This window comes from Peromyscus leucopus, chromosome 1 (genome assembly GCF_004664715.2).
Source record: "Peromyscus leucopus breed LL Stock chromosome 1, UCI_PerLeu_2.1, whole genome shotgun sequence".
Taxonomy (NCBI): domain Eukaryota; kingdom Metazoa; phylum Chordata; class Mammalia; order Rodentia; family Cricetidae; genus Peromyscus; species Peromyscus leucopus.
Window position 1 is genome coordinate 73,430,223 of NC_051063.1, and position 13,260 is coordinate 73,443,482.

The 13,260-nt window shown below is 47.5% G+C and overlaps 1 protein-coding gene across 1 annotated transcript; it reads left to right on the top strand.

The window, feature by feature from the left end:
- The first annotated feature begins 1,150 nt into the window (after nucleotides 1–1,150).
- C1H10orf120 (chromosome 1 C10orf120 homolog) lies at nucleotides 1,151–4,380 on the top strand. Its single transcript, XM_028868383.2, has 3 exons — nucleotides 1,151–1,395; nucleotides 1,541–1,616; nucleotides 3,603–4,380. The coding sequence occupies exons 1-3, from the start codon at nucleotides 1,199–1,201 to the stop codon at nucleotides 4,356–4,358; spliced, it is 1,029 nt and encodes a 342-aa protein (XP_028724216.1). The 5' UTR covers nucleotides 1,151–1,198; the 3' UTR covers nucleotides 4,359–4,380.
- The last annotated feature ends 8,880 nt before the right edge of the window (nucleotides 4,381–13,260 follow it).

Genomic DNA, 13,260 nt, shown 5'->3' on the forward strand with positions numbered 1-13,260 from the left:
AAAAGAACTTGGAAATATACTTAAAAGAAACGGAAAGGGCAGTTAATCATTATCATATTAATGATTATCCTAGGGTTAATTACATGTGTATGAGTGTGAGCATCATTCCTACTTTGGATAGGTGACAATTTCTTATACAATGTAAGGAAAGCATGAACCATAAAGGGAAATATCAATCATTAGAGTGCACCTGGCATAGACATAGGAACTTCCATTCACCAAAAGACACCTTTAAGAAAGTGAGAAGGGGCCTGTCCCTGGCCCTTAGCTGGCTCTGGGGAACCTGTTCCTCAGGCTGGATTACTTCACCCAGCCTTTCGGCAGGGGGAGGAGCTCGACTTGATGTGCCATGCTGTCTGTTTTCAAGGCCATGGGAGGCCTGCCCCTTTCTGAATGGAGACGAGTAGTGGTTGGGGAGGGGGGTAGATGGGAGTCAGAGGAAGGGAATGGGAGGAGAGGAGGGAGGGAGAGCTGTGGTCGGTATGTAAGGTAAATGAAAAAAAATGTTAATTAAATAAAATAAGATTTTAAAAATAAACATTAAAAAAATGAAAAGGGGGACTAGGTAGTTTAGTTGCTAAGAGTACTTGCTACTCTTGTAGAAGAGGACCCAGGTTCTGTTTCCTGCACCCACATGACAGCTTACAACCATCTGTAACTCCATTCCAGTGGATCTGATGCCTTCTTCTGGCCTCTGCAGGCACTGAATGCATGTGACATCCATGCATACCCTCTGACACACATGCAAATACATAAAATTAAAAAAAAAAAACAGAAAAGTGTATAAAAATAGAAAGGTGTGTGTAAAAAGTTTAATAGAAAGATGTAAGAGTAAACATTTGTAATTTATTTGACCAAAAATATGGAAAGCAAACCTATGGTTATTAAGGAAAAAAAGACAGCACCCCAATAACCACCTTAAATAGGTATCGATGCAAAGTCTTTTTCTTCATCCCCTAAGAACTGAGAAGCTGCACTGCCTCCCAGTCACACTCTGCCCAGTTTCTTCCTGGGCTCCAGCCTGCCACAGAGTGGCAGTGTTTTACCCAAGAGTCATTTAACAGACTTCACAATAAGGCCTTGGCTAAGCCAGTTATGACATGCTGAGTGCTTTTGACTGTCCCTTGAGCTCCCAATAAACTGTCTCAGACACAAACCCCAGGCAGTAACACCTCCTGCCCTGACCTATTGCTGGAGGATGATTAAAGAGTGGGAAAATCGCTTCCAGAAGTATAGAAGCCAGAGAGCCGCACATCTGACGGCCCAGGAAGGGACCACTGCTGAGGAAGAGCCAGACAACAGAAAGCCATCCAAGGTCCCCAGTGTCAGCTCTCCCTTAGTAGCTCAAGATTTCCCATACCGGAAAGAGGACTTCTGTATTGCGTCGCCTCTGGGGTGAGTATGGCTTGGGTACCCAGTCCTTTCCTAGGTGTCCTCAAGCCTAGTTAATGTAGAACTACCACCTGTGGGTTTCTCACCACGAGAAGAAACTAGAAAGGCCCTTTCCAGTGCTCTAACTCATTGCCCCTCTGCCTTCCAGGATATGGACGGCATTCTACAAATCAGACCCACGCATTGCCCTTGGAAAATATTCTCCGATGGAACAAGAGATCCTGGTAAGTGCCCTCAAGTTTGCATGGACTGAGTCCCTCTAGAGTCTGCTTGCAGAGGTGAGGGGACTGCCAGGGTTCAAAATCCACCAATCACAGACGTTTCCACAATAGCTCCTGCTGGCTGTGTCTACTGGTAGATTTCACTCTCTGAACATCCCAGTCAGGAGTTCAGCCATAAGCAGGGCTGAAAGGATGGCTCAGAGGGTGAGTACCCTTGCTGTGCAAGCATGAAGGCCTGCATGTACTGTAACCCTGGCACTGGGAGCAGAGACAGGTGGACCCTGGGAGATTGCCGGCCGGCCAGGCTAAACAAAATGGCAAGTTTCTAGTTCTGTGAGAGACTGTGTCTCAAAGGAATATGGAGGGAAGTGGTAGGGGAAGGCACCTGATGTCTCTTTCTGGTCTCTGAATGCATATGCACAGGACATACACCCTCCCCCTACATGTTGGCAATACTTACACCAAACGGAAACACACACTAAAAAACACTGTGTTTTACGTAACTGTGATAATAAATTACAAAACTGCCATTTCTTCAGTACTTACCTGGCACTATGTTGTACTTTGAGTGTGACATGTCTCCCATAGGCTCGAGTGTTTTAACCCTTGGTCTTTCAATACCACACGAGCTCTGCACAGATGGCGCCCATCAACATTTAGTCACGGTAGGCGAGCGTCTCCCAAGGCCTCGCCTCTCTCTAGGCAGTTAATAGTGGGGGCAGGGGCAGAGAAGTCATTTTCTTCGGTGATGTAACCCCTGGCAAGCTGCCCGTGCCCCAGGGAAAAATCTTCTACCAAGGCTCATGTGAACAACGCGAATTAGAGGTGGTGGGTCACAGAGAAACCAAAAGAATAAGAAAAAAAGACACGAAAAGAGGACTTGTATGGGAAGAGAAGAAATTCGGTGGGACCGAGAGAGGGATGAGAGCAAGTAACGGGTGAAGATGTTCATTATACACCTGCATGAAACTGTCAAAAGATAAACATCGGGAGCTGGAAAGACAGCCTAAACTGCTCTTTCAGAGTTCAGTTCCCAGCACCCAAGTCAGGCAACTTACAACTGCACATAACTGTAGCTCCAGGGTATCCAACATCCTCTTCTAGCCTCCACAGTTACCTGCATACACGTGTGCAAACACAAACACACACACACACACACACACACACACACACACACACACACACACTTGAAAACAAAGTTAATCTTTTTTTTAAAAAAATAGTCGAAAAAATAAAAAGGGAAAAAACAGAAATAAGGATAAGCTGCGAACCTCAGTGATAAAGACAAAGCTTCCAGGTCCTCAGCTCTTCTTTTGGGCACTGGGTTACACTTTGAGTGTGAAGTGTCCCCAAAAGCTCGTGCTTTTCGACATAGGGCTCTCAGTTAGTGGCACAGTTGTGGAACTTTTAGGAGGCGAGGTCTAGCTGAAGAAGGATGGGGTCACTAAGAGGGTGGGCCTTCTGGATTTTTGCCTGGCCTTGGCTCCTGTCCTGATCCCCTGAGATGGAGGCAAGCTGCTCCATGCCCCCACCACCATGGAGCCACCTGCCACCGCGTCCTCCCTACCATGACAAACTGTGTCCCCTCAAACTGTGAGCCAGAGTAGATGCTTCTTCCCTTAGGCTCCTACTTGCCGGGTATTATTTAGTCACAGTGATAAGAAAACCACACACACACACACACACACACACACGCACACTCACACATGCACTCACACACGCACCAGTTGCTCTCACACATCATCTTTTGAGACTTCACAATACCTTTTGTAAGGTCAATAAAATGATTCTAAATTCACGGTGGATAGAAGGAGAGCTGGGCTTTGAACCCAGGCCTATGTGATCCCCAAGGTCTACCCGCTTTCCTATTTAATAAGGGATTCAATGCTCTTAGCAGCAGAGGAGAATCAGCCACTAGCTAATTCTTTCCATGGTGGCTGCCTACCCCTAGGTATTGAGATTTTTAACCATCTTTTTTTCTGTGTTCAGCATCTCGGTGGCGTTCACACCATAGCAACAAGAAGATATTTGGCTGACCAGCAGAGGAAAGAGTGGAGGATGCTGAGAAAACTGCAGGCACAGTCATCAGACTACAAAATGGCAAAAAAATATAGAAAAGAGTCCTCTTCTCCTTGTACTGTGTGTGGACCCCCAGAAAAAATATGGACAGCAAAGGTGGTCATACCTGCGGAGGAGTTTAAAATGCCCCACCGAGAGGTGATCGACATCGACAAACATATAAAAAGGATGCAGCTCGCACGAGCCCTGAGAAACAAGCAGCTTTCTCCATACCTCGAACGGCTCCGGAGTGCCACTTTGCTGTCTGGAGCAGAGCCGGGTACCACAGGAACAGTCAAGTCCAGGGAAGAAGGGGGCAACTTTGACAGGGATAGCTCTGATAAAGCCAGTCAAGAGGAGAAAGGGGAGGCGGAGTTCAAGCCCACACACCCACGAGAAATCACAATGAACGTAATTTTCAAGTCAGAAGAACCCAAAGGGTGTTTGGTATGTCATCGGAACGATCGGAAAACTTTCCTCCCTGGGAAGAAACAGGAGCGGCGCATCACGGGCCTGACGAACAGAAACCTCTTCCCCATCACTGGTTTTCCTGGAGACCTGATGCTCATGAACCAGGATTTTATATCACGGGGAATCCACCCGAGTGACGCCATTAAGATCTACTGGCTGCCAGAAGAGGATACCCGCAAGGCACTCAAGCACAGGGCAGCTCGCTGCCCCTATTGAAGCTAGAGAGCCCAGAGCATAAGCAAGTGTCCTGCTCTTCATTTCTCCTGCACACCGTGTCCCAGGGTCCTTCCTCTCTGCTCTTCTTTTGAGCTCCTTGGCTTCTCCTGCTCTGTCTCCACGGTGTCTCCAAGATGAGACCCTGCTGCTAAGGCTTCCATGTTCCCAGCAACTCTTGAGTATAGCTCCCACCTCACCACATCCATAAGTTCTAAATGATGGGCATGCCCCCACTGGCCAGGCTGTTCTCCTGACCCTAGGTATTCACTCTAAAACTGAAGTTGCCCATCAAATACCGAGTCCTGTCACTAAGAGGCAATCCAAAATGTGAGTGACAGGAAATGGATTCTCAACCTTCTCCAAAGTATCTCCTGGCTCAACCAGAGCCTTGGGCATAGATAGGAACTTCAGCTTTTGGTGGGGAGGGGCATCTGGAGCAAATGAAGGGGTTTCCCTCCAATGACAAAGCTCTGATGTTTCCTGCATGTGTGTCTATGTATCACATATGTGCCTGGTGCCCATGGAGGCCGGAAGAGAGTGTTGGATCCCCTGGCATTAGTGTTAGAAATGGTTGTGAGCCACCATGTAGTTGCTGGGACTCAAATCCAGGTCTTCTGGAAGAACAACCAGAGCTCTTAATTGCTGAGCCATCATTCCAACCCCTTACTTTTTGTTTTTAATACAGGATCTCACTAAGTTGTCCAGACTGAACTGCCTTTCCTTTCCAAGTAACTTGGATTTTAAACTTATGCCTCCAGGCCCAGCTTGTAATCTGTTTTTGACTAGTGGAAAATAAAAGAAATTCAACATCCACACACACAAAAGTATATTCACATTTGCGTGCGCATGTGCACACACACACACACACACACACACACACACACACACACACACACACAAAGAAGGCATCTTCCCAGTGACAGGAAATCTCCTCTTTACCCCTTCCTTCTCTTGCACTAAAGAAATGAGACATTTTCACTTGGAGGAGAATCTCTTACAGCCTCTCTGTCATGGGACTTCTTTGTATTGAGAAAACTACAAAATTCTGAAGTTGAACAGTGAGTGGAGAGTCTTAGGGAATAGAGAGGGTTCCGGAATTACATACTACCTATCCTTGTCAATACCCAAACAAAGGCTACAGACACTCATCTTGAGTAGGGCCTGGCTCCAGCAACAGGGAGAAGTCAGCCTGGTGGCTTAGGGCTATGTGTGAGACATTGCTGAAATCTGTCTCCTCACCTTGAGTGACACTGGCCAGGGTGAAGCTTCTGGGGATACCACCAGGCCCCCTGGGTGGTCTAGAAAAGGAGAGTAAAGTGACTAGAGACATTTGCCTTTCTCAACAAGGCTCTGGGAAACAATAGCTCCTTCTTTTCTATCCTGAAAGTTTCCAAGGAAGAATATGCTGTGGATATCACTCTGTATAAATAAAATACTGATTGGCCAGTAGCCAGGCAGGAAGTATAGGTGGGACAAACAGAGAAGAGATTCTAGAAACAGGAAGGCTGAGTCAGAGAGACACTGCCAGCCTCCGCCATGAGTACCAACATGTAAGATATGGGTAAGCCACAAGCCACGTGGCAACTTATAGATTAATAGAAATGGGTTAATTTAAGCTACAAGAACAGTTAGCAAGAAGCCTGCCATGGCCATACAGTTTATAAGCAATATAAGTCTCTGTGTGTTTACTTGGTTGGGTCTGAGCGGCTGCGGGACTGGCGAGCAAGAGAGATTTGTCCTGACTGTGGACCAGACAGGACCAGAAAAATTTTAGCTACAAGAATAACTAGTTGACCATGGTCGAACATGACTTCCTGCTTGAGGAGGTTTCCAGCCTCCTCTAATATACGGGCCTCAGGCCTGGGAGGTGAGACAGTCTAGGAATCTGAAGACAGGTGAGTAACTGAGACTAAAGGCCTCGCCTGCATTCACTAGATTTCAACAGCAGAACCAGGGCCAGCTCCCACTCCCCTGACTGATTTATACAAGAACCCTTTGAATGTCACTCTAGCTACAGAAACAAGCCCAGGTGGAACAGCAAAGATCTAGGAGCTGATCCCTTGGGAGTAGGGTTGTCCAAATGGACAGACATGTATCTCCATTTATTACATATCACACTAGGATCCTCATGGTTCATTCCCATGGCAGTGTCCATGGTTACAAAGTCTACGATACAAGCCCTTGTACATGAATATTCATAGCATATTTCCTTAAAGTAGCCTCAAAAGTGGAAATAACCAAAATGCCCCTACGATGATGGAAGGTAAAATGAAAGTGGCAATGTTCATGCAATAAAGTATTTCTCAGGTGTGTGAAAGTAGGAACTGATCAAGATCCAATCATGAACATAGAAATATCATGCTAAGCGAATGAAGCCAGCCATGAACGACCACACACTTTGTGCTTCTGTTTAGGTGTAATGCCCATAAGAGCTAAATTCAGAGTTAGAAAAGAGGTTTGTGGTTACTGAAGTCTGGCGTGACGGTAGGAGCAAATGAGGACTGAGTTGTGATGGATTTGGTATTTCTTTTGGAAGGGATGAAGGCTGACTATGGCTGACTGTGATGATGCTGGACCATTCTGCCAATAATCTAAAGATCCCTGGGTTATAAGCGTTTAGTGGGTGGATCGCATGGTATGTAAATTATATATCAATAAAACTGGCATATAAGATATTAATGGACATTAATGACATGATTAAAAGTAAAACAATGGAGTCCGAGGGGAAAAGCTGTACATGTATGTGGTCGAAAGCAGCTGAATTCCCTCCATTTGTAGATCTCAGCAACTGGCCTGAGCTCTGCTGAAGATATAGGAGAGAAAGAAGGACCCAAGACCCCGGTGGGTGGACTCCCTTTCCTCTCCCAGTGGTAGATGAGCCCCACAACAGAACACTGATAGACCGTGGGCTTCCCATCCCATCCATTCTCTGCTTCCATGATGTTATTTTTATTTAGGGTGGGGCTGCTTAATAAGACTGAAGTTCCCATCCTCACCCCTCCCGAGGTTTGACAACGGTGGACCCTGTCCTGGGATGCATGCTGTGCTATGCCATTCTGATCTCAGAACGGAGCAGACTGGGCCCACAGCAAGACCACTGCTGCCTCCAAGCAAGAGCAGGAAGAAAGAACTCACCGTGTAAAGCTTATCCCTCGGGGAAATGCTGAGGTATCAGCCTAACTGCGCAGATAGGAGCTTCTGGTCCCAGGCATGTCCCGCATTCTCTCCTCTCTCCTCTTGTTCCTCTCTATCTAGATTCCTCTTTCTATCTATTCTCTCTGCATGGCAGTCCCACCTCTGCCCCTCCTGCCTAGCTACTGGCCATTTAGCTCTTCATTAGACCAACCAGGTGCCTTAGGCAGGCAAGGTGAACAAATGCAACACATCTTTACATAGTTAAACAAATGCAGCATAAACAAAAGCAACACATCTTTACACAGTTAAGGTAATACTCCACAGCATAAACAAATGTAACACATCTTTGTCCAGTGAGAATAGAATATTTCACAACACATGGCCGTGGCTGCCTGGGGGGACACAAAAAGGACTGTGTTTTCCAGAGACACCCAGAAATCAAAGTTTGGGTATTCCATGTCACAATGTCCTCTAAAGCAGAAGCGTCTGGATTAGACTCGGTTTCTGGGGATTTTTGTGCCCCAGATCTTTGTCCTGGCCACACTGCTTCTAAAACTGTCCTTAAACAGCCTCACGCATCTCTCCTGTAGGTCTTTCCTCTACTTCCCTATAAAACTTGAGACATCTGTCTGTCCAGACCTCCTAACATCATCCATCCCCATCCACTCTCTGCGCTGCCCCCAAGGCGCCCCCTCCCGTCCCCAGTAGCCCCACTTTCATTCCACAAAGATGAGTGGAAGGGCTGAAGGGTGTCTTATAAGCAGCCTCCTCTGCACGGTCCCCCTCCATCTTAATAGAGAACTCCAGTTTGTCCAGCTATCCATTCCTATCCCACTAGCCAACGTGCCCAAGAGGAGACTGAGTCCAAACTCTGCTTGGAAACTAGCCCAAGAGCAATGAGGAGGAGGTATAAGTGATGGGCAGGAGCCCCACCATCCATATCCGTGCCTGATGCAGACGGGGATGTGATGAGTCCTGGAACAAGGAAACAAAGTGAAGTGTGATGCTGAGGGAGCTGAGAAGAGCTGCTTGCCATCTGCTGCCTACCAAGGGGCAGGGCAGCTCTTAGAGTGGGCAGAGCAAGACCAGGGCGTGCAGGAGCGCCTGGGCACCAGACTGCTGTCAGGCCGCTGCCTTGGTATGTCATTTCAGAAGCTGATCCCTGTACTCCTTCACACCCACTGGAGACTGGCTTTCTGAGACTTGTCACTACAAGGGGTCCTAAATACATAAAGTGCCTGCCTCTTAGAGAGTCAGAAGAGCACAGTCTGTTACCTGCTGGCACCCCCCAGTTGAGAAGACTTTCTCAGATTGTTCACTCTGGGACATGCTAAATAGCTGAGGTAAATGGTTAAGAAGCTCCTTCCAGGTCTCTCTGACAAAATATAGTAGATAGATAGATAGATAGATAGATAGATAGATAGATAGATAGATAGATAGATAGATAGATGGTAGACACAGACAGATAGACAGACAGACAGACAGACAGTGTGTATGTAGGAGAGGGAGGTAGAGGTTAGTGCTCAGCTCAGTTAGTGCTTCACCAAAATCTCCAAAGCAGTCACAGTTGCAAAAAATCTCATCCAAAAAAGTAACAAGAATAATCAGAGGAAAGCATGCAAAATATTCCACTTCAAGAATGCCCATCCTGAAGATTGACATGAAATTATTCCTAATGTCTTTCCTGACTTTGAACTCCACCACTTCAGCTTTCAAAAATTCAACCAACCATGGAAAACCAGAACACAGCTTGAATCAATGAACCATACATATATTAGCAACTACATTAACAATTTAATTCTCCATTGGAACAAATAACCACAATGCTGTTCTGAGTAATTATTGCTAATCTGTGATACAAGCTCAGAAACCCAAGCTACGTTGACCCAGAAGTCCGAAAGACTTTGTTCTCAGGGAAAATATCCATATTCCTACAGAGATTAATCAGTGCCCTGGTTGTATTTCTATTTTTCTCAAGTATTCTACAGTAATTGTAACATGAAGAGCACACGGTGGAACACACCTGTATAGACCCAAATGCATCCTGGATGTTCCCTGCACTTCAAATAAGCCTGTTACTTACCATTTGGTAAATCCTCTGCCCGGCGAGGGGCACAGCTTTTAGCTTTTAAATCAGCTATTACCGTGAAAGCCTTTTCCCTCACAGCTTCTAACAATCCAACTTACTGCCTATTAGGGGTTGTTTCAGTTATTTTTGATATTCTGTGGAGAGTGTGAGGTACCCTTTCCTGCTTAGAGGGGAAATTTCCCCTCTTTGAACCTGAAATGCTTTCAAAGAGGAGAGAGATTGCCTTTCAAGAGTTAGAAAGCTGTCCTCCTCTTAAGAGCCGTGATGATATCCAAAGGCTCCTAATGCAGAGAAAAGCATTAGCCACTTACATTTCTGCCTTAATGAGTACCGCGCTCATAGCTAGCCAATGGTAAATGTCACAAACTTAGGAATTATTTCTCTCAGTGCGGAAAAAAGTCAATCTGGTATCCACACTGTCCTTCCTGTCTCCACTGATCCTGTGCAGCACACGTGTGAGATACATATATCTCTTATTACTATTCTCAAGGTTAACACAAATCACACCTCTATTTCTGCTGAAGAATTTGTCACTTAAGAGTAGGGGACAATTACAAGCAAGACGGTAGAAGAGGACAATCCTAACTCTTATTTTCTCCCGTAGAAACAATCTGGTAACTATTAACAATTGAGTCTGAAGTGTTCCCCTCAGACTCATGTGGCTGGTGGTGTCATAAGACCAGGCTGGAGGGAACGGGTCACTGCGGCGTGTCCTTTGTCCTAGTCAGTTACTATTGCTGTGGTGAAACGCCATAACCAAAAGCAAGTTGAGGAGGGTTTATTTGGCTTACACTTCCACATCACTGTTCATCATCCAAAGAACTCAGGACAGGAACTCAAACGGGGCAGGCACCTGGGGACAGGAGTGAATGCAGAGTCCATGCTTACTGGCTTTCTCCTTGTAGCTTGCTCAGCCTGCTTTCTTATACATCTCAGGGCCACCGGTCCAGGGGTGGCACCTCCCACAATGGGCTGGGCCCTCTCCCATCAATCACTAATACAAAAAAACAAAAACAAAAAAAACAAAACCGCCCCACAGGCTTGCCTGTAGCCTGATCTTATGGAGGTGTTTTCTCAATTTTCTCCCTCCTTTCAGAAAACTAGCCAGCACAGCCTTGAAGATCATGATCGGATCCACTTCCGGGCCTGTTCCCTGCTTCCTGGTGTGGGGGCCACCGCTGCATACTGCAACGCTGCATACCGCTCCACTGCGTACCGCTCCACTGCATACCTCACCACTGTGTACCGCACGGCTGCTGCGGCGGGCGGTGTACAACACCGCCCCTGCGACTGTGCCCTCCCACTGCCAAGAGCCAGATGCCCTGAAGCAGTGACCAGGATAAGCTCCTTGTCCCTGCAGCCTCGTCCCATGTGTCAATGGGACGAGACTAGTAAGTGAAATGTCTCTGGTTTGAGGTTCAGGGGACACTGAGGAGGACCGTCCTTTTGATGAGAGGTTCATTGGAAGAATTATTAGTGCCATGGACTTGCAAAGAGACAGACAATGTGGCGGGGGATCAAAAAAGGGGAGTGTTTTGCTTTGCTTCTCTGTTGCTGTGATAAACACCATGACAAAATAACTTAGGGAGGAAAGGGTGGATTTGACTGCCAGGCAAGAGTCTACCGCCTAGGAGAACTGAGGCAGGATCCCAGAGGCAAGGCCCAAAGCAGAGGCCGTGGAGGAACACCGCTGATTGGCTTGCTCCCGTGGCCTGCTCAGCCTGCTTTCTTATATAGCCCAGGACCACCTGCCCAGGGGTGGCACCACCCACAGCAGGCTGGGCCCTCTTACATCAATCATTAATAAAGAAAATGCCCCAATTCTGATAGAGGCATTTTCTCAATTAAGGTTCCCTCTTCCCGGATGACCCTGACTTGTGTCCAGTTGACAGAAAAGTAACGGGCACAGAGGTTTCTGGCCCATGGTGCAGAGTAGTGGTCCCTTCTTATAGGTGTCAGAGGACGGGCGAGGTCTGGTGGTTGATGAGTTGGCCACAGCAGGGGCCACAGCCAGGCTGTCCTTGCTTCCTGGTGGCAAGGAGAGGGGAGAGAATTTCTTGGAAGGAACGTGTGACTCTGAGGATATGGAGGAGGAGGGGCACATTAAATTAAGGTGTACGCACCATACCAGTGAAGAATGTGCTGGAACCCAATAGTCTCCTGATGCCCCAGAGTCTGGCAACTTGAGATCGTAAACTTCCTTGGGGATGAAAGAGTGGCCTGGGCCATTCTCCTGGAGTCTGTCTGGGGAGCCTGGAATCAGTCTAGGGCCTGGAGAGTCACAGACAGGCTCAACTAAAGGAAGAAAGAGGCTTCTCAGGTGGACGTGGCAGCTGCCTCTAACCCAGCCCTTGAGAAGGTAAAGACAGAGCAAGCTGAGGTGCTAGGCTAGCAGAATCGGTGAGCTCCAGGTTCAGTGTGAGACGCTACCTCAATAAAGTGAGGAGCTATCCAAGAAGACATCAGTGTCAACTTTGGTCACAGACACAAGGCGAGGGGAGGCGGGATACCCATATGCACATCATTCATACAGGAAGGAAGGAGGGAGAGAGGGAGGCCCAATAACAAAATGGTACTGATGTTGAGCTGTAGCGCCCTCTAGTTTCCACAATTGGGATGGCAATAGGGTAATGGAGAGTTACCGGCTTGGAAGGGACTGGAAGTCAAGCTCTGACCCAGAAAGGTGCAAGACAGAGCTCAAAACAGATTTGATGTGTTCTGTTCTTTTACCCACTGTGTGCCTATCTTTCCTTTGAGGGTGTCACTCAACCTACAGTCACTGGGCTCTACACAGGTCCACATCTGTTCACATCTAGCCACAGGCTAGAGTCTACATTTCAAGGTGCTGCCAATGTTTTCCAGGTTTGCCCATACAGAGTGACCCATTAGGACTTTCCTGATATTCCCAGCCTTGGACATGATGATGAAGGCCAGGAGAATGAAAACTGGCAAGATATGCCCTGGCCTCCTAGCTCCTCTGCATGCTGGAAGGGCTCAGGGGTCTGTCCCCACCCCCACCCCACACTGCCACTGAAGACTGCTGCTGAAGACTTATCACAGCTGGTGATGGGCAGTTCTCAGTCACCTCTGGTCAGAGCTGGCAGCTGTGGCTGAGTCTCTGCTGGACTTCTCTGGCCCCTTGTTCTAGGAGGTCTCACCTAACTCTAGCAACATGTTCATAATTAGCATCACCCTAGCAGCTGCCTGCTGGGGTCTGAGCCCGGCTCCTGACATTGGCATTGCCAGCACAGTACCTAGGGGCTTGGGGCCCGGGCTGTGCTTCATTAATTCACCGCCACCTTGATACCCACTACGTTCCTTTATCTTCAGCGATCCCCTGTCACACTTCTCCCTGGAGACTTCATGCAAACAGGACTCCTGTCCCCGACATCTGTTACACACACACACACACACACACACACACACACACACACACACACACACACACACACACACACCTGCCAAGCCCTTGCCAGCCCATAACTCTGAACACTGTCACAAATGGAAACATGAAGAGTCTTGGAAAACTAAAGATGATCGTTCTCTTGAAGGTTCCGGAAGCTGTGAAGTAAAGCCCCTGGGTCTTTTATCATCTCTGTTGCCATGGCACCACAGCTGCTGAACTTGAGGGAGGCCAGCATGTGGGTAAACCTCGGCAGACAATGACCAAGCAGACAC